The 22,334-nt window shown below is 40.7% G+C and overlaps 1 protein-coding gene across 1 annotated transcript in view; it reads right to left on the bottom strand.

Moving 5' to 3' along the window:
* Positions 1 to 22,334, bottom strand: part of LOC126458511 (protein FAN-like) — a 209,785-nt gene that overhangs the window by 48,918 nt on the left and 138,533 nt on the right. Inside the window, exons 15-16 of the mRNA XM_050095606.1 lie at positions 12,778 to 12,866; positions 7,197 to 7,338 (exon numbers count right to left, since the gene is read on the bottom strand). Coding sequence (XP_049951563.1) covers positions 7,197 to 7,338; positions 12,778 to 12,866 — 231 coding nt within the window. The remainder of the gene's footprint in view (positions 1 to 7,196; positions 7,339 to 12,777; positions 12,867 to 22,334) is intronic.

Raw genomic sequence — 22,334 nt, 5'->3', positions numbered from 1 at the left:
AGGCTGTGAAGCAGACACTAAAGTGAAACACATTGTGAAAGGGAGCATGTTCAGCAGCTCGACAGCTTGTTGGTTGTCATGCCCGTATTGAAAGCAGCACAGTGGTCGGAGTTAAGTTTGTCCCTCTTATAACTGCTTACACAGGGAATTCCACATTTAATGACATAGGAGATGTCTCTGGCCAAATTGGCGTAAGTAGATGGTGGTGGGAGGATGTATGTAACAGGTCTTGCATCTAGGTCTATTTCAGGGATATGAGCCATGAGGCAAAGGGTTGGAAGCATGGGTGGAGAAGGGATAGACAACAATACTGCATATGTTCAGTGGGCAACAGAATACCACTGAGGTAGGGGTGGGAAGGATAGTGGGTAGGATATTCCTCATTTCAGAGCACAGCGAGAGGTAGTCAAAATCATGGTGGAGAATGTTATTCAGTTGCACCAGACCTCGGTGGTACTGAGTCAGAGGAGAAGTGCTCCTTTGTTGCCAGATGGTGGGAGTGTTGAAAGTGCTAGGGGACTGGAGAGACAAGGTGCAGGAGATCTGCTTCTGTACAAGGTTAGGAGGGTAATTACAGTCTACAAAGGGCTCAGTAAGACCTTTGGTATATTTTGAGAGGGACTGTTTGTCAATACAGATGCAATGAGTCTGCCTCAAACATTGGTCTCTGATAATGGCCCCCAATTCATGGCATCCTCTTCCTCGACTTCTGTCAGGCCAACGTTATCTAACACATCTGTATCCCGCCTTTCCACCCTTCTCCCAATGGCGCAGTGGAGAGGCTTGTCCGAACTTTTAAACAACAGTTGACAAAGGTGGTTGAAACATCTCCAATCACAACGGCCCTCACCCTGTTCTTGAGCAAGTATCACACCACATCAATTGACGGACATAGTCCGGTGGAGCTCCTCCATGGGCGACAGCTGCGGACCCTGCTCCATTTGCTGATGCCGGCACCCTCCCACCCCCTCTCCCGGCCCTCTCAGCGTTATGCACCCGGCGTGGCCGTGTGGACCCGCATGTACAGGAGCAAGGCAGACTGGATGCCCACCGTGGTCGTTACTGCCCATGGGCAGCGTGTGACGTCAGTGTAGACGTTGAAAGGGTTGGAACACCGCCATCATAATCAGCTCTGCCCACGTACCCCCGTGGGACTCCCACCGCCACCTCCACCTACGCTACCTCCTTCAGGTACAGACGTGGTCCTCAAGTTGCCGCCACTGCCCCCTGTTGCCGTCTCCCCGCCAGCCTGCCGCCAGCCCTCCCCATCCCCAGGTGGATAGGAGGCTCCCTCTGACGCCCTGGCCTCTGCGTTGGCCATCATGGACACCTCGGATGTTCCTTCCTCCCCGACAACGGCAGTTGATGAGCCTGGGTCTTCTCCCATCTGCCGAACACTGTGGCACTATCCAGAGCGTTTTCGCCCCTACGCGCAAGTTTCAGGGGGGAGGGATCTGGTACTGAGCACCGTGGGCTTCAAATCTGCGCCAGACGGTATTGAACTCGATGACCACTAGAGGTCTCTGCAGCAGTCGCGCCGCAACCCATGGCTCCGCGCGCTCCTGGCCCCGAGTCGAACGTGAGGGCGCCACTGTGGAGCATGTGGTACCAGTGGTCAATAGCGACATACCGTGTCGTGTATTTAGGCGGCTGCCTCTTACTGAGCGAGGCAGTCTAGTATTCATGTTGAGTCGGTTCATATCCGCTTACAGACATCGTGTTTACGTAGCGTGTGCTTACTTCCTGTTTACGAGGGGGCATTGTTTTGATTTTGTGAGGTTATCTCTTGTGACCCTGTCGCTTATTAATTTGTCGTTGATATTGGTGTCTTGCTTGGTTGTCTGTCGTCCTGCTTGTCGTTCCATTCCTGTTCGTCTGTCTTGTTTGTTCGTGGGCCACACCCATTCGGTCCTGCCACGTTTTCGTTAGCAGCAACCCAGCGACCGTTCCTGTCGCGGATACAACACGAAGCAAACTGGCTAGTCAACTCTGATGGAATGACACAAGATGGCTAAATCATGAAAGGAGTAGGGCAGGACTGCTCATTGTTACCGCTGATATTTGATTTGTATATTACATAGGTGGTGAGGGAAGCACAGGGCTATTTCTAAGTGGGAGTTGTTCAAACGAAAACTAAGGGAATAGCAAGTGTAGTACGTAGATATTCAGGATTGTTAAATGTTAAACTGGGCAAGAGATTCTTAATGAGATGACAAATTTTGCTATCTTGGAAGCAGAACAGACTGAAGATGCACAAAAAACATAGTAGTAAGAATTACATATCTCAAAAGGGTTTCTATCAAAAGCTACAGTCGCTAACAGCCAACAATATAAATCTTAAGACTTAAGAAAAAATTCATGAAATGTTCAGGTGCAAAACATGGATAATGGAGAGGACAGAAATACAACAAAAAAACTTTGGCATTTTTTTCTACATTGCCGTACATCAGACTCGTTTAGCGCCCACTGTTTCAATTGCGTAAAGTGTATGGTCTGCACAGATTGTTTGTTTTTGTTCTGTTTTTCTTTAATCTAATTAAGACCATAAAAGCATGGTTTTTTCTGATCAAAAAACAATACTGGTAGCTGGAGTCCAAGGTTTTTGCTAACCATGCCTTTTGCGTTCTTGTGGTGATATTTCCATAGAAACTTTTATTCCCTAACACATATTTCTTTACATCTAACCGAGAACTGAAATACCAATTTTCATAGGGGCAGCTTTTTAAAATTATTTTTTTAATACAACAAAATAGTTTCTTAAAAATTTTCATCCCCTATTTCATTCCTTTGAGGATTGCATTTTCTAAAACAGTGAAACTGTGTTTATTAATTTTTAACCGAAAAGTCAAATACCAGTTTTGATAGATGTAGCTTTGATAATGCTTTAGTAGTTCTTCAATAATGATTTTTTTTAAAAAAGAAAATATTTCACATTTTTGTAGTTCTAGCTTCAAAATTGTCTTAACAGTGACATATTTTCGGAAAGCAGTTCATAATTTATTCCACCCCCTTAGGAGTGGAATTCTGAACAATCCTTTCTTAAATGATGCCTACAGTATAAGATCAACACCCTCCCCAAATTTCAAGTTTCTATCCTTAGCGGTTTGGGCTGGGTGATGGGCTTGTTTCATCCCCTTTAGTGGCTGAATTTCCAAACACAGTGAAACATGTATTTTTCCATTTCTAACCACGAAACCAAACTCAAATTTTAATACATTCAGCTTTAAAAATGCTTTAATAATGACATATTTTCATAAAAAAATTCATTCCTATTTCACCACCTTAGGGGTTGAATGTCCAAAAACATTAAAACATGCATTTTTCTATTTGAAAATGAGAAGTGAAATTCCAATTGTCACTAGATGTAGCTTAAAAATATTTAGTAGTTCTTTGATGATTTATTTTTAAAAATGTTTTCACTCACTATTTCACACCCACAGGGGTTAAATTTCAAAAATGCTGAAAAACATATTTTATTAAATTTCTGACTAAGAAACCAAAATAATAATTTTCGTAGTGCTAGCTTAAGAATTGCCTTAATAGCGACATACTTTCAAAAAACCTTTCTTCCCCTATTTCAAACACTTCGGGGTTGAATTTCAAAATCTCCCTTCCTAAATGGTGCCTACAGCATAAGATCAACACCCTCTCCAAATTTAACGTTTCTGTCCTTAGTGGTTTTGGCTGGGTGATGATGAATTAGTCAGTCAGTCAGAACACTGCCTTTATGTATATAGAAAGATTGATTGAATAAGAAATGAAAAGAACCTGCGATGAATAGATGAGAAAAAGGCCTAATAAAGAAGTTGTTGAATCAAAGAAAGAGAATGGGTGGGTACATATTGTGACACAAGTCATTGCTGAAACCTGTAGTAGAATAGGTGCTAAAGGGAAGTAATCACAATGGTAGGCCTACGTGTGAGTATATAAGGGAGAGCATCAATGGTGTGGGATAATACAGTTATGGTGAAATGAAGAGGAGAGATGATGCGAGAGAAATTGTCAATTGCATCAAACCAACTGTAGGCCTGGTAAACAAAACAATAATGTATTTATGACAACCTGCCTGATGCTTCTGCTTCTTTGTAGCTTGATATGTATTTTTATTCTGCGTCTTGAGTTTATGATCACCTGAAATTCCAAAATTGTTTAGGAACACCATAATTTGTATATCTTTATTAAATGATCAAATACAGTCAATTTCACTTTGAGTTCCACTGGTCTTTACCAAGTCCTTTTCTCTTTGCTTTCTGCTGGAAGAAAGTGTCAGGGACAAACATGCTGTTTTCACTGGATTTGATCTTCGATATCACATTCCATGTTTCTCAATAAAGAATCACTTCTTGTGTTATTTTCACATTAAAATCACCCCCCCCCCCCCCCCCAAAAAAAATCATTTTATTCCAGGAGTTGCTGTCATTCATCAGGTTCTGTACCTCTTCACAGAGGACTGCTACCTCCACATAATAATGTGGACACACTGTTGCATAATTTTGGACGATTTTCACTCAATATCTTTTACCTATTTTCAACACAGGTATCACTCTTCTGCGGACTACTCCTTTTAGTCTTCCTGCTTACAATGAATCTCACACCTTAACTTCCTTCAGACTCTGTCCCTCTAGTAAACCACACGACCTCATTTTCATTCCCCTAAAATAAATATAGCAGAAGCAGTTGCTTCTCTAATATCTATATTACTGACTATTTAGATAGACTTCACGTAGCAAGATGCAAGTGTAGAAGCGGCTGGGCTTGCCCCACAACTTGAAGCCACTGGATTCCCTACTTGAAGCCACTGGGTTCCCTCAGTCCACAAACCCAATATTCTTTCACCCAAGCTGGAGTACTGATGTCCCAGAAATTGAACACAGCAGTAGAGTATATGAACTCTATCAATGATTCATGAGCCTGCCTGAGCACAAAGAATTTGATAAGACGCATGAACAACATTAAACTTCAGCAGAGCAATACTCATAATATTCTCATCTCAGATCTTAATGCTTCTGAATTTCAATAGTCTGGAATCAACACAACCAGAGTGTGTACTGATCACATGCCAGCAGACCCCTCAGTTTACATTCAAGATTGACATTTTTACAGCCAGTTAGACTTTGGATTGTTTGTAATGCATTTGGTCCAGAGGGCAGCAGACTTTGAGTCACCACACTGCCTGCAGTGCTGGTTAGTGAGCAGCCCCTCATATTTGTTCTCCACAGAGCAATTCATCAAGACTGATATGGGTATTATCTGCTGCAAAGTGTGAATGTCTGGATTGGGCACTGGTCACTCTGGTTGATTCTCTTAATCAGCGCTAAGATGCAATTACGGGATCTCTGTCTTTTTTAGTAAAACCATTCAAAACTTAAGTGGTGTTAAAAGGGGAAGAACTTTTCTGTCAAGGCATGAACACTGTTTAAGAACAGAACCTAGTGTTAAGCACAAAATAAAGGCGAAGCTAACTATATTACAAGTATCTTTGTGATGGTACTGTATCTACTAACCTTTCCTATGACTGCACGAGTGTGTCTGGTTACATACCAAAAAATAATGACCAGAGAATTTAATAACAAACTGGAACAGTAATTTTTATTTGTCTACTTATTTAATTTTGAGTCAATGACAAAATTATGTATAAATAAACAAAACTTACTGAAAAACAATAAAATATAATAAAAACATAGTCTTGTGAAATTACAAACTGAAAAGATAATAGTAGTAGTAGTAGTAGTAGTAGTAGTAGTAATGAAAGAAGAATGGAAAATGGCACATTGTTCTGCTTCATAAGAAAGGGGACAAACATGATGCTGACAACTGTGTACCTCTAAAATCCTTTCAAAAATACTTCTCATTAGGATAGAGTGACCCTACATAAACAACCAGGATTCTGGAAAGGCCACTCCTGCACTGGGCAAATCCTGAATTTGAAGTCAATCATCTGTCACAGAATGCCGATTTCCAGGAAAATTATGCTGTCTTTCATAGACTTCAAAATGACTTTTGACTTGATGGACAGGGAGACTCTGGATGGGATCATCAAGGAATTTGGTGTCAAGCCCAAACTGGCAAACATAATCAACGAGACCTTAACAGGTACAATCTCCCAAGTGAAGTTCGTGGGAGAACTGATCCGAGTCTTTGAAGTAAAGACAGGTGTGAGACAGGTGATCATCTATCACCACTACTATTCAGCTGTGTTCTATAAAAGATGGTGATAGTTTGAAAATCAAAACTTGAAAATACAAGAATAAGCCCGATCTGTTAAGAATTAAAGCCAGCTGCCTGGCCTTTGTGGATGACTTTGCGAGACTCTTGGATAGCAGAGGCACAGTGAGCATCCACACCCACACAGTTTCCTAGAAAGATCTGCTTGTACAAGGGGGCTGAGGATCTCAATACAAACTATGAAATTACTGATGAATGACGAATATGGACAAAAATTCCTTGAAACAGAAATAGGCCAAATTATGTGTGAAAGAACATACAAGAAAATTGACTAGATAAAGCTGCGATAAACAATTGGATTTTAAAAAAATTGAGAGAGTGTATGGGCTGGAGAAAATTTTTTACAACAAAACGTGCATTTGCTGGGATGCCAAACTAAGACAATGTAATATTGTGGACACAACAGAATGCCTGTATTCCAGTGAATGCCTTTCAATGAACTGCAAGCTAGAGAAGCTGGAGACCTCAGGAAGGAGAATCCTACAAAAAAAAATCATGGGTGCAATTCAGGTGAGACTGGATGAAAATTTTGGAGCAACAAAAGAATCTGCCAGACTGTGGTGAGGATCTCACAGACCATAAACAAAATGAGGTGATGTTTTTTGGACACCTGTACAGAATGGACAAAAATAAACTGTCCAAACAAATACATGATACATTCTGGACCAAGAAGACTGTCACAACATGAATTAAGTAAGCTCAGAAAGGCCTTAAGAGAGCCAACATCCCGGAACAGCCTTGTTAGAACAGGACATGTTTTGAAACAGACTATAATGTCTGGAAGATTTCGAGGTTAACAAAATTTGTGCTAGATAATGGTCTTTGACTGAAACTAGTCACATATTAAAGAATAAAGTAAACAGCAGCTTATGTTGATAAGTCTTGTCATTTCTATGATTTATCAAAACTGGGAAATGATAAAAAAATATATTAAATCAATAATAATTTTACTCTTGGCATACTATACAAACCTCAACTCCTCATCAAGTGTTTTAGAATACACTTGCATACATGAACTTAAATCAAAAATCTTGAATGTGCGATCCTCGCTGCAGGATATAAGTTTACTTTCATCAGGACTAAAACTGGCAGCAAACACTGTGCCTTGGTGACCTAGAAAGAATGGAAAAACATTCTGAGCTATTATAGAGTGACAAGGTTTGTGTAATTCACAGAACAGCGTATTTATACATTAACAATTTTCAGCATGGTGTTGTTCCTTTCTTATACAGAACTAATTGAAGGGGACAACAAAAGAAAGTGCTAACCCTCAATATAGTAAGGACTGATCTGATCATGTTATCTGTTGATTCTGAATGCACTACGTTCAGGTAGTAATTAATTACACATGTACTGCAAAAAGCAACTTCGGGTATATAAATTGTTTTGTGTTTTTGTATTTGTCTTCTTCTTGTCCGACATCTAGAATGAACTGTCTCAAAATATGCTCCTGTGGGATAGCACTTTCTTCCACTGATCTTTTCAATTGCAAATTGCTCAATTCAATTGAATAAATATTGCCTCAAGAACACAAATTATATCATAAAGATACATATAGCAAAAGAGAATTTTCTGACATAATATTCTGCACAATAAAGAATCTAAGAGGGACTGCAAACAACCTGATATGAAGCAATCTACCCCTGCTAGTCAAACTTTGAATTCAAGCCACACGTGTATTCAAGTAAAATTAATGTGAGTACGCAGAGAAATACTACAAGAGAAAAAGTAATAGTGAAATAACACTAAGTAAGGGAGAGCTTATGCAACAAGCGTAAATCGATCTATAAACATATTTATTTAAAAGACAGTAGGACCAACCAATTCTGTCACAAATATTATTGCTTCACATGTAATACATTTAAAAACTAATTTTCTCTTGTCCAGAACAAGAAACATAAATTCTTTAACATTAACAACGATTTCAGCCCTTTTGAGTCATTGGCCCAAAATCATGTGAAGCTTCATGTCCTGCTGACAAAGGGAACTGACTGTCATCTGTATCATCTGCCTGGATGCATATATACCGTGTAGTCAGTGGACCTCCTTGTTATTAGGAGAGGTCCTAATGATTCAGGTTTAACCATGAGTTTACATTGCTGTTGTGCCATGTATATATGGCACACAGTGAAGATAGCAGCATTTAGCAATATACACCTATGAAATATAGCTCTGCATCAAGGAACAGAGGGGCAGGGTTCCTAATCAGTGCCATGAAGTAGTAAGTTTTTGCACTCAGTGGCAAGAATTTGCTTCCTGAAATGTATATTGTATTTATCAATCAAGTTTGTGACTACCTGTCACCTCACTTGTCAATACATGACCTTGTCCTTGAGGGTGCTTTTTATTTTTGACAGTGTAAGTGAACGAATAAATGACTGTGAAAATTGTAATATATGTCATGATAAAGTGGTAAAGTTTTTAGAAACAGAACAGTTAAGGCTGCAAAAGTCATTAACAAATCAGTGCATGCTTAAGACAAATATTATGCTTCAAATTTACATATTTTAACACAAACCATGCTCTACATTATCACATGTCTTTTTGCAAGAAATTATACACAGTACTGCAGAATCAAAGGAGTTATGATTTCAGTTTGGTTGTGTATTACACATTTTAAGAATCATAAAACAAGGTTGCATATGTAGAAAAGACCTCGAGATACTAGAAGGTTTCAGACTCATTGTGTAATGGTAAGACAGAGGTTTCAGAATCAGATTTTAAATTGTAAGACATTTCCAGAGGCAGATGTGGATTCTGACCACAATTTATTGGTTATGATCTGCAGATTGAAACTAAAGAAATTGCAAAAATGTAGGAAATTAAGGAAATGGGGACTGGATAAACTGAAAGAACCAGAGGTGGTTGGAAGTTTCAGAGGGGGCATTAGGTAATGACTGACTAAAACAGGAGAAAGGAAGACAGTAGAAGACACATGGGTAGTACTGAGAGAAGCAGTAGTAAAGGCGGCAGAGGATCAAATAGGTAAAAGCAAGGCCTAACTGAAATCCTTGACTATCACAGGAGATATTGATTTTAACTGATGATAGGAGAAAATATAAAAATACAACAAATGAAGCAGGAAAAAAGGAATAAAAATGTCTAAAAATGAGATTACGGGGAAGTGCAAAATGGCTAAGCAGGACTGGCTTAAGGACAAATGTAAGAATTTAGAAGCATATTTCACTAGGGAAAAGATAGATACTGTCTACAGGGAAACTAAAGAGACCTCTGGAGAAGAGAAAAGCAAGTGTATGAATATCAAGAGATCAGACAGAAAACCAGTCCTGTGCAAAGAAAGGAAAGCTGAATGGTGTAAGGAATATATAGACAGTCTATACAAGGGATACAAGCTTCAAGGCAATTTTATAACAATAGAAGAGGATGTAGATGAGGATGTGATGGGGGATGTGATACTAAAAAGAATAATCTGACAGAGCACTGAAAGAACGAAGTTGAAATAAGGCTCCAGAAGCAAACGAAATTCCATCAGAACTACTGACAGCCTTGGGAGAGCTAGCCTTGACAAAACTCTTTCACCAGGTGTGCATGATGTGTGAGAGATCTGGTGTGCAAGACGTATGAGAGAGGCAAAGAATCCTCAGACTTCAAGAACATTGTAATAATTCCAATTCCAAAAAAAGCAGGTTCTGGCAGGTGTGAATTAATATTCACACCTGCCAGAACCTGCTTTTTTTGGAATTGGAATTATTACAATGTTCTTGAAGTCTGACTATCAGTTTAATGTGTCATGGTTGCAAAACACTAACACAGATTCATTATAGAAGAATGGAAAAACTGATAAAAGTTGACCTTGGAGAAAATCAGTTGGGATTCCAGAGAAACAAAGGAACATACGAGGCAATACTGACAGTAAGACTTATCTTAGAAGATAGGTTAAGGAAAGGCAAACCTATGTTTACAGCATTTGTAGATTTAGAGAAATCTTTTGATGATGTTGGCTGGAATACTCTCTTTGAAATTCTCATAGCAACTGGGGTAAAATACTAAGAGCAAAAGGATATATACAACTTGTATAATAACCAAATGATAGTTATAAGAGTCAGGGGCATGAAATGGAAACAGTGGTTGATAAGGGAGCGAGACAGAGTTATAGCCTATCACCAATGTTGTTCAATCAGTACATTGAGCTAGCAGGAGACCAAAGAAAAATTTGGAGTAGGAATTAAAGTTTAGGGGCAAGAAACAAAACTTTGGGGTTTGCTGATGACATTGTAATTCTGTCAGGCACAGCAAAGGACTTGGAATAGCAGGTAAATGGATCGGATAGTGTCTTGAAAGGATATACCGTATTTACTCGAATCTAAGCTGCACTTTTTTTTCCAGTTTTTGTAAGCCAAAAAACCGCCTGCGGCTTAGAATCGAGTGCAAAGCAAGCGGAAGTTCTGAAAAATGTTGGTAGGTGCCGCCACAACTAACTTCTGCCGTTGAATATATGTAGCCCTACACAGGCATGCTTTGTAGGCACAAAGATAAATACTGGCGCCAAAACCTCTGCGTCAGTAAATAAAATTAAAAAAAAAGGTGGAAGATGAGCTTTTTTTCTCCGCCCCGAGTTTCGGCCACTGCATTTTCATACATTATCCACTGAAGTAAATACAAATTCCGTATTGTTCATCTTCAAATGTAGCAGAATTTCAATGTACTACGAAAATCCGACTGGCAAGACTGTTTGGGATGTTTGTCAATATGGCAAACTCTACATTCTGAATTTTTTACTACCTGTGAGGAGAGATGGTTGCTAATAGCAACCTGACAAAATGTGAATCACATGCAGTATTCTCTTCACCATAAGAATAATACGAATATAAACATTTTGCCATGTATTCTTTCCTGTTTGCTTCTATCTCATTTAAATCCTGTCTGCCTAATAAACTACAAAACTAGAGCGAGACAACAGCAAATGCGGAAGAATATACATACATATCATGTCATGTTATATTCGTATTATTCTTATGCTGAATAGTGATACAATCAGAAATGAAGCACGGCAACTGACTAGATTTTTAAATCTAAGATGACTAATTTCTGTGCAGAATGTAATGTACTAAAGAGGCGTCTGCAAAGATTCTCAAACGGCGAAGAATTTTCGCTAAACTTTCGCTCAGAACATCTATCATTCGCAGTCTATTATTTGGTTCTTGTTGATCATTATCAAAGAAAGCAGCAGTGTAAGTAACAACACATAGCAGTCTCTTGCCATTGTTTTGCTAATGAGACGATTCCTCTCTCTCTCTCTCTTTTTTTTTCTAATTGTAAGCGGTGGTAGCGCGCACAAAAGCAAGCCATGCCGCGAGCAGCGACAGGCCGTAAACACGCACTATCAGAATGCGACCAACAATGCATGACACAGTACAGTAATGCATTTTCAGCTTAGAGTGACTGACGTAAACACCGATAACAAAGAAAACGGCACTTATCAGATCAAAGCAAAATAAGCCATCAATTCAAACCAGACGAAGCACGTGAAAAAGGAAGGGTACCCATATAAATACGGATGGAGCGCCTGACGCATAGCAATACCTGGTAAAGCTTAACTGCTAAGATTACGACTCGAACCAAACTACTGTAGCTGTATCGTCATTCATTCGACCTAAATTGTGTCTCATATTACAATGGACCAACTTTGTTTCGATTTGGAGGTGCGGCCTAAAACTTTTCTCTCCCCTTGAATTTCGAGTCTCAAATTTCAGGTGCAGCTTAGATTCGGGAATTTTTTTTTTCCTTTATTTCGAGTCTCATTTTTCAGGTGCGGCTTAGATTCGAGTAAATACGGTAAGATGAACATCAACAAAAGAAACACAACAATAGCGGAATGTAGTTGAATTAAATCAGGTGATGCTGAGAGAATTAAATTAGGAAATTAAACACTTCAAGTAGTCCTTGAGTTTTGTTATTTGGGCAGCAGAGTAACTGATGATGGCTGAATTATAGAGGATATAAAATGTAGACTGGTAATGGCAAGAAAAGCGTTTCAGAAAAAAAGAAATTTGTTGACGTCAAATGTAGATGTAAGTGTTAGGAAGTCTTTTCTGAATGTATTTGTATGGAGGGTAGCCTTTTATGGAAGTGAAACATGGATAATAAACATTGTAGACAAAAAGAGAATATAAACTTTTGAAATGTGGTGCAACAGCAGATTGCTGAGGATTACATGGGCAGATCATGTAACTAAGGAGGAGATACTGAACAGAACTGGGGAGAAAAGAAATTTGTGGCACAAGCTGACTAGAAGAAGGGATTGATTCATAGGACACATTCTGAGACATTAAGGGATCACCAATTAGTATTGGAGGGAAGTGTTGGGGGTAGAGGAAGACCAAGAGATGAATACAGTAAGCAGATTCAGAAGGATGTAAGTTGCAGTAGTTTTTTGGAGATGAACAGCTTGCTCAAGATAGAGTAGCATGGAGAGCTGCATCAAACTAGTCTTCAGACTGAAGACCACACAACTAACAACATGTATTACAAAACAAAACAAAAAAATTAAATAAAAAAACTAATAATGAAGCAATGAAAGTAAATATCTACCTGGCAATTTTCGCTCTAATGTGTAGTTCTCCAATGACCACAGAAGAAGATCACCATCTTTTGTTCCAGACACTAATCTCTTATTATTGCTGTAAACCAATTTCAAATTGTTAGAATATTACTCAAGTTGTGGAAAACCACACCAAATAAAATACTAGGCAATCAATTAATACAAAACAAATTTCAATAACCTTAAGTTACTATTATGACAGATGAGATAAAATGTGTGCCAACTCATTGCCATATATTATACACTTTTTATCACACCCTCATGGAATATCCCATTTCAAAAGTTTTAAAAGATAATAGTATCAACTCCTTTTTGCCAATGAAATGCTCTTCCTTTTCATTAATAACATAGGGAAGAATACGTATAGCCTTGCAGACAATATAATGGAACCACAATTACACAAATCCCTGAGACTACTAGTGTCAGAGAGGCACCATTTTCAGGTTAGACTCATGATTTAGGAAGGCAGTTCTTATGGAAATTACAATGGCAGAAGACTCCCAGGAAATATGTAAGACATCGCTGAAAAGAAGTGTTTAGCTCATTTCACCAAAATACTTGAGGATTGAAAAATAAGATAGGAAGATAAGCTTTTTGTATTCAATCAGTTTTGGGATTGCAGCTAGAGGACGCTGACTTCTTGCCATGATATTTTGGCTGACAACCATACAGCCATTTTTATGTGAGTGTTCTGCACTGGGGACTGCTAGTTCACATTTCTAGCTTTATACCAGAAACGCGTGGAGGAGCATGCACTCAGACAGCTGCTACATGAGCAACCCCTGTCAAGTCTCATATCCTCTTCAAATATTGCTCCAACTGTAGTGTACAGGTGCAAATGTAATGGTGATATTGCATGTGCACACTCTGTTGGAATGCGGGCTCACAGAGTTAAAATCCAGAAATCAAATTAATAAAAAGTTACTGTCACTATGTGCTGTTAGTCATGAAATGTTTTCTTTCTGAATATATTAATGAAATCACTGGGTCCCACACCTTATCCAGCTGAAAGGCGCCATCACAACTAATAAGATCTTCCGCCAAAAGTATTTACATCGAATCATTATTAACTGAAACACAGGAAGATTTTGTCAAGGCCAAGATCTCCATGACAGAATAATCCATGGAGCAATGTCCATGGAGATACAGTGCACAACTATGGCTGACTTACTGGGCTACGGAAGGCAAGGGTGGTAATCATGTTCAACAACATTGTCTGACCAAAGAAGCATTGTGACAATGGGAAGGTGATCTACAGATTCCACACCTCCGCAATCCCAGATTGTCCTTTGTTGAACCGAGAACAGATCAAATCTCAGTAGATCGGTGGAAATTATTTTGACAATGTTTCCTTAAAATTCTGCCTAATTTTGACAAAATATTACTGACACATGGGAGGACTGCCCTGGACTTGAACTGCTCCTTCTCCTCTTTGATCTCGTGGGCACTCACATTTCTTCCTCCTTAAAGATGTGCAGATTTGATGTGGAGAATATCCATTATCTTTGAATACAGATTGTAGATGTTCCAGATCCTTTGTGTTTGGTGGAAACAGCCCTACAAAAGAGCTGGAATTCCTACAATTTGTGTTCAAAGATAATGGATATTCTCCACATCAGATCGGCACAGCTTTGAGGAGGAAGGAATATGATCATTCAAAAGGAGAAGGAGCAGTCCAAGTCCAGGGTATTCCTCCCATGTCGGCAGTATTCCATTAAAATCAGGCAGAATCTGAAGGAAACATTATGTCAAAGTAGTCTTCCACTCACTTACAAAGACATGTGCTTTTGTCAGTTTGGCAAAGGATGATCTGGGATTGTGGAGGATTAGAATCAACAAAATACTTTGGCAGTATGGCAAAGCCTACATTGGTCAGACAACGTGTACAGTGCATGAAGGGTGTTTTGAATATGATTAGCAAACTAGCCTTTTGCAGCCCAGTCAGTCAGTCATAGAGGTGCATAGTATCTCCACAGGCTATTCCATGGATTATTATGCCATAGAAATCTTGGCCTCAAAAAAATCCTTATGGAATTCAATTATTAAAGAATTGGTGGGAATGCATTTGATGGAAGATCTTATTAATCATGATGGCACTTTTCAATTGGGTAAGGTGTGGGACCCAGCAATGTCTTTAATATCTTCAGAAAGAAAACTTCTTGTGATTAAAGAAATGTTAATTTTCATTGATTTGGCGTACAATTTTTAATTCCAGGAGCCTGCATTCCAACAGAGGGTGCACATACAGTATCAACATTACAAATGCACCTGTGTGCTGTGGCACTCCATTAATTGTCCTCCACTTGTAGCAGCAGATGACAAGTTTGCAACGACCCAAAACCAGCGATCAGCAAAGTGCCTGGCAGCCTAGGTAACACCGCACCTAACCCTCGCTGGTCACTTCTACCAGTGGTAGAACTTAGACTGTCACACTTTCCAGATGCGATGCGTGCCTAGCTGTCATTCAAGTAATCTGTTCTCCCACACTGATAAGGTAACATTTCCAAGCCTTGCTTTTGACAGCTCTTCTCACGCAAGTCAAGTGGCTCGTGTCATCATCTGCTGCACTTCACCGGAGTAGTGCTACCACATCTTCTCCACTGCCTTCCTGAGCCAGGTTCCTTTGAGGGGACTTGCCTTAACTGCAGAATTTACCCTCCTCATTCAGCCATCCAGTGCTCTACAGAAAGTTCAGAATGACACTGTGCATTACATCACCATCTGGGTTGCAATGGGGTGTTTCACCTACTTAGATGACACACTCATCTACTCCAGGGACCCTATTCAATACCACCAACACATACGCTAAATTTTTTCCCGCCTACAGAAAGCTGGAGTGACACTCAACAACGAAAAAAGCATTTTCGGAGCAAGCAAGGTTGAATTCCTTGGACACTTAGTCTCTGCCACTGGCCCCTGCCCGCTCCCCTAGACAGAACGTGCAGTAGCGGACTTCCCATGCCCTACTCCTTTCCTAGGCTCCCAGTGTTTTATCAACAGGGTCAACTTTTTCCATCAACATTGTAAGGATGCCTCTGTCACCCAGGAGCCCTTTCTACAGCACTCCATGGTGATAAAAGCAAAGGCAATAAAATGTTTCCTTGGACCCAGGTCATGATCAAGAGCTTCAAAAAAACAAAACAGAATATTGCCAATGCGGACCTTTGGCCCCCCCCCCCCCCCCACCCGTTACTGCCAAGTGCAACACTGAAGCGAATTTTCTCTCCAACCATCTGGCTCCCTCGACAACCAGGCATGGCTATCTCATTCTCAAACTTCCTCCATTTCTTTCCCATGGATTTGTTAGACTTGCATATGGATGTCGTTCCAGCAAAACACTAAGTTGCCGTCCCCCTTCTCGGTGCACGTCTTCTCGTGCAGACATATAACCCCGAAAAAGACTCCACCACAAGTGAGGGTTTGCCCTTGGTAAGAGGTAGTAACTCGTTAATTTTATTGTAGTAGTTTGCTTTTAGAAATAACATCTCCGAACAAGCTTGTGTATCTCACTCAGCACACCTTATTTATTGTTGTCTTTATTAATTCGCTTGACTCTACAGCCTGTATGACTCTTACAAGCATAGAAGGGAACCTTTAAATTGTTTCTTCAGTGTCACAGATGAAGCAATTCGAAGAGGGCATGAAACTCGACAGAGGTCACTCGTGTAGCAGCTGCTTTTGTGCATGCGTCTCCGTGCCAGTTTTTGATATAAAGTTAGCAATGTGAACAAGCAATATCCACAGCAAAACACCAACCTGAAGATGGCTGGATGCTTGTCAGCCGAAATATTGTGGCAAGAAGTCGTCATCCTCCGGCTGCAATCCTGAAACTGCACTGAAAACTCTTTACTTCAGGAAAATTTCAAGAACCTGCTTCATGTATGTTTAGAAAGTTTACAATATCATGATAAGACAGATGTCACATGCTTGTTTGAACAACCTTTAATGACAGGGATAGAGAAGTTAGGTATAAGCAGTGCTTGATTTGTGTTGGTAAGCACTGGTGCGGTGTACTTGTACCGTTACCTCTGGTGGAAAAAATCAGAACCACAGATTTTAAAACTGTTGCTGTCATTGAAGCAATGTAAAACACATGTTACATTACTACTTTTAAAATGATCAGAAATGTGTTAAACTAATGTTTTAAGATCTCTAAGTATCAAATACATCTCCTTGAAGATCACAATACCGGATCTCATTTTTAACAAACCAAGCACTGGGTATAAGTGATTATACACTGACATTTTCCTTTGTACAGTATACACGGGAAAGAAGGGAGTTACCACACACATAAAAACAGATCACAAGTACAGAAAGATTGGAGCAAGTAAATTTTGACAAAGATTAGGAGATATAATTATGTGTTTGTGAGCTGATGCTAAAAAAATGTGTTACTTATAATCATACTTATAAATAGATCCACACTGGGAAATTTGAACTGTTTATTAGACATCTTGATTCCTTGTTATGGTATGTCAGGCACAAAGAAACAAATACTGGTGTGTAGTGATCTCAGTATAGGTTTTTTAAAGGATCCTGAGAACGAAAACGACCTGGAAATGTTATTTGGATTGTGCAAATTGATTTAAGTAATTAATTTTCCACTACATTTTGCCATGACAATACACCACTGATTGGCGATATATTTATAAACAAAAGTCAATGCAAATAAATGTGTGTGTTAGCAGTAATTAATGGATTCTGAGACCATGATGTGAAAGTAACTGGAATGAACAACACACTGGCATATAGTCCTGAGACACCACTATGGGAATCCATCCCAATTACTGATGAATCCAGGGCAAGAGATTTTTTAAAAATAGCTTGAAAAAAGTGGATTGGGATGAAATTTAGAGAGACAAAATTACAAATATAAAATTTAATATATTTCATGTTATATTTGTGATATTATTTGAAAACAGCTCTCCAAGTAAACTAGTTAGAATGTCTTTGAAAGAAATAATCCACATTGGTTGTAGAATACTATCTATTAAAAGTCATGACCAGTTTTGCTCCACTGTAAGATGCATCCTCAGGTGAGAAAGATTCTTTTTAGTACGTCATCTCCATCACCTGAGGATGTGTCTTCTTTTGGCATGAAACTGGTCATGACTTTTAATAAAAAGTATTCTACAGCCAATGTGGATTACTTTTTCAAAATGCGCAGGTTGGCTGCAATTGCCTGCAATTGAAGATAACATAGCTAGAAAGGACAGCCACAAAAAAGCCATGTATCACTAATGGAGTAAGAGTATCTTGTAAACAGAAAAGGAAAATTTATGTGTCAACAGGAAAAAGTAAAGACACTACAGTATCACAATAAATTCTTCCCTCATGATTTACTTTTTTGTGAGAAATTAATTAGATTTCAAAAGAAATAATGACACCCACAATTAAAATATTAGAAGACAAAATGATATTTATTACAGTTCTTTGAAACTGACTGTAGTTGTCACAACACACCTTATAGAGGAGATGCTGAGTCACAGATAGGCACAACAAAAATACTGTCACACAATAAGCTTTCGGTTAACAAAGCCATTGTCAAAATACATTACCAACGAAGAAACACACACACACACACACACACACACACACACACACACACACACACACACAGAGCTGGCAGCTGAAGTCACACTATGAGCAGCAGCAGCAGCAGCAGCAGTGCATGATGGGAGAGGCAACAGAATGAGGGTGAGGAGGCTGGGGCAGGGAGGGGGATGGATAGCAGGGTAGAGGTGGGGGATGGTGATATGCAGCTGGGAAGTGTGCAGGGACGAGGAGGTGAGAGGGTAGGGCAGCTAGGCACAGTCAGGAGGTTAGACGGAGGGTGGGGTTGATGTTTGGTTTGTGAGGCACCCAACTGCATTGGTCATCAGTGCCCATACGAAGTCCCAATTTGTACACAGTCCAATTTGTTCACAATGCAATCTAGCCACTGTCATGAATGATGATGATGACGATAACACAAACACCCAGTCCCCAGGATGAGAAAATTCCCAACCCAGCCAGGAATTGAATCTGGGATCCCTTGATCCAGAGGCAGTAATGCTAGCCACCAGACCACTAGATGCGGACAGACGGAAGGCGGGGGAGAGGTGGGGGAGAGGTGGGCTGGGGGTGGGGGTAGCAGAAAAGAAGTAAAAAGACTGGGTGCATTGGTGAAATAGAGGGCTGTGTCATGCTCGAGTGGGAACAGGGAAGGGACTAGGTGGGTGAGGATAATAACTAACTAAGCCTGAGGCCAGAAGGCTATACTGCAGGGAGAGTTCCTGTCTGCGCAATTCAGGAAAGCTGGTGTTGGTGGGAAGGATCCATACGGCACTGGCTGTGAAGCAGTCACTGAAATGAGGAGTGTTGTGTTTGGCGGCACGTTCAGCAACAGGGTGGTCCAGTTCTTTCTTGGTCACAGTCTGTTGGTGGCCATTCATGCAGACTGACAGCTTGTTGGTTGTCATGCTCACATAGAATGGAGCACAGTGGTTGCAGCTTAGCTTGTAGATCACAAAGCTGGTTTCACAGGTAGCCCTCTGTCTTTGATGGGATAGGTGACGCTTGTGACCAGGCTGGAGTAGGTGGTGTTTGGAGGATGTGTGGGACAGATCTTGCATCTAGGTCTATTACAGGGATATGAGCCGTGAGGTAAGGGATTCGGAGCAGGGGTTGTGTAGGGATGGACGAGTATACTATGTAGGTTTGGTGGACGGCAGAATACCACTATGGAAGGGGTGGGAAGGACAGTGGGCAGCACATTTCTCATATCAGGGCATAACAATAGGTAGTCCAAACCCTGGAGGAGAATGTAACTCATTTGCTCCAGTCCTGGGTGGTACTCAGTTATGAGGGGAATGTTCCTCTGTGGCTGGATGATGAGACTTTGGGATGTGGTGGGTGACTGGAAAGATAAGGCACGGGAGATTTGTTTTTGTACATGGTTGGGAGGACAATTAAGGGGTGTAAAGGGCTCAATGAGACCCTGGGTATATCTCAAGAGGGACCACTCATCACTGTAGATGCAGTGACCATGGGTGGCTAGGTGTATGGAAGCGACTTCTTGGCATGAAACAGGTGACATCTGTCAAAGTGGAGGTATTGCTGGTGGTTATTAGGTTTGATATGGACAGAGGTACTGGTGTAGCCATCTTTGAGTTGGAGATAAATATAGCAACGAGACAGGAGCTGTGGAGAATTGGTGGAGGAAATTGTGGGTATCTTTTACATAGCAGGATAGGTTCTGGGTAGTAGGCTGAAGGTGTTGGTCAATGAGAGCAGAGATTCTCTCAGTGGGGCCACAGTAACCGGCCACCATGAGGCATCCTGGGTGGTTGGGTTCATGGACTTTAGGAAGCATGTAGAAGGTAGGAGTGTCAGGAGTGGTAGGGGTGAGAAGAGAGGTGGATTCCAGGGAGCGGTTCTGGGATGAGCCTAAGGATTTGAGGAGAGACTGGAGATCCTGCTGGATTTCTGGAATTGGGTCACTGTGGCAAGGTTTGTAGGTGGAAGCATCTGACAGCTGGTGGAGTCCTTCTGCCAGGTAATCCTTGCAGTTCAAAACAATTGTGTTGGAGCCTTTGTCTGCAGGCAGGTTGGGATCAGTTTTTAGATGGTGGACTGTTGTTCTTTCTGCGGATGTAAAGTTAGTTTGCATGTTGAGGGATTTGGGGAATGATGGCAAGGCCTGGTTCATGGTTAAGAAAATCTGGGAAGTTAACAGGGGGTGATTTGGGGACAGCGGGGGGTGAATCATGGTTGGATGGAGGAATGAACTGAGTCAGGCTTGGTTTAACATAAGACTTTGGCTGAGTCTGATTGGTAGTGTTGGTGTCGAAAAAGTATTTCCACTCTAAGAACCAGGAGAAGGGGAGAAGGTCTTTAACATGTCCTGCATGATTGAATTTGGGAGTAGGGCAAATCTTGAGGCCTTTGGAAAGGACTGATATTTCTGTGGGGCTAAGGCTTTTGGAGGAAAGGTTCATGACTGTGTTTTGGGTCTATTTAGATTCTGGATAGTGGTGGGAGGAAGATTTGGAGGGTGGGGTAAATGTAGTAGGTCTCCGACACAGGGTTTGACAGCTACTAGGTGACGTGGGGAGGTTTGGAGGCTGTTGTAGAGCTGGTGTGCAGTGGTGCTCCAAGGTGGGGGCAGGAAGTGAGCAGCAGGGTAGAGAGTCTTTTGAGGTCATGTTGTGCATGTTGCTCTAGTTCCAGGACAGCAAGAGTTAGAATGTGCATTATGGGTTCCAGGAGAATTTTATGGATGGAGAGACGGCTTTGCAAGGAGGTTTGGCCTATGTTGATATGGTTTTCAGGACTACGTTGGTGAGGGCTAAGGATTGGCAGAATCTAAACAGATTGAGGTCATTGTGCAAGGAAGGATTGCAGCCAGAGATGGGTAATTTGATGGCAAGGCCATTTGGGGGGATTCCACGAGCTGAGCAACAATGCAGGAACAGTATGTGGGACTGGGTTCTGGCTAGGGATAAGGAAACTTTTTTGTATTGATGCAGATGGAAGGAGCAAGGATCCATGGTTGTGGAAAAAACGCAAAATAGTACGTAAATAACGTAGAACTATGTCAGAAAAAATTCGCAAAAATACACCCAAATACGTGGGAAAAATTATGAAAACTATGAAAAGGATGAAAAAGGTGGAAAGAAGAGGAAATCTGAGGGATTACGATGATACTGAAAGATGAAAACTCACTGAGTTTGGCGTGAAGTTACAATGAGATCAAAGAAAAGATGTAAATAAAAAATATTTACTGTGGGTTGCAGGTCTGAGGCTGGATAAGTGTAAAGAAGGGACAGCAGATGCAATTGCATGAGGTGAAATTAGTAGATATGAACTGGGATAGAACGGAGGAGGAGTGTGGGGTGGGGAGGTCTTAGCAGAATGGGATACAAGATCATGCGGCACCGGAAAGGTGCAGAAAATAACCCTTAAAAATACAAGGGAGTGACGCAGGGAGAGTAATCAATTTGAAGGTACAGGATTAATGATATTGGTGGGAGTAATGTGGGATGTAAGATGCTGCATCAACAATCAGCGTGGTCTTGTAGCTGTCAGATATGTGCAGCCAAGACAGTCGATACAGTGTAGCTTGTAAGTACGGCATGCAGTGTTGTTTGTAAGGAGATAAGAGAAACACAGGAAAAAAGAGAACGAAGGACGGACATTGAGAATAGTAATGCATTAGAAAAGAGCAACAAAGGAAAACAGCATTGGGTTAGGATGGAAGAAAAACCGTCAGGGAAAATCAAACAATGGAAAAATCCAGGATGGAATGCAACAGTATTATGAAAAGAATATAGCGGAGATGCTGAGTTACAGGTAGGCACAAAAAAAGACTGTCACACAATAAGCTTTCAGCCAACAAGGCCTTTGTCAAAAATAGATGACTTACTGACTGACTGACTGACACACACACACACACACACACACACACACACACACAAAACTGGACACAGACTCTGGCAGCTGAAGTCACACTATGAGCAGCAGTGCATGATGGGAGAGGCAACTGGGTGGATGTAAAGAGGAGAGG

The sequence above is a fragment of the Schistocerca serialis genome, chromosome 2, assembly GCF_023864345.2.
Source record: "Schistocerca serialis cubense isolate TAMUIC-IGC-003099 chromosome 2, iqSchSeri2.2, whole genome shotgun sequence".
Lineage (NCBI taxonomy): Eukaryota > Metazoa > Arthropoda > Insecta > Orthoptera > Acrididae > Schistocerca > Schistocerca serialis.
This window is presented reverse-complemented; position numbering and strand designations above follow the sequence as displayed.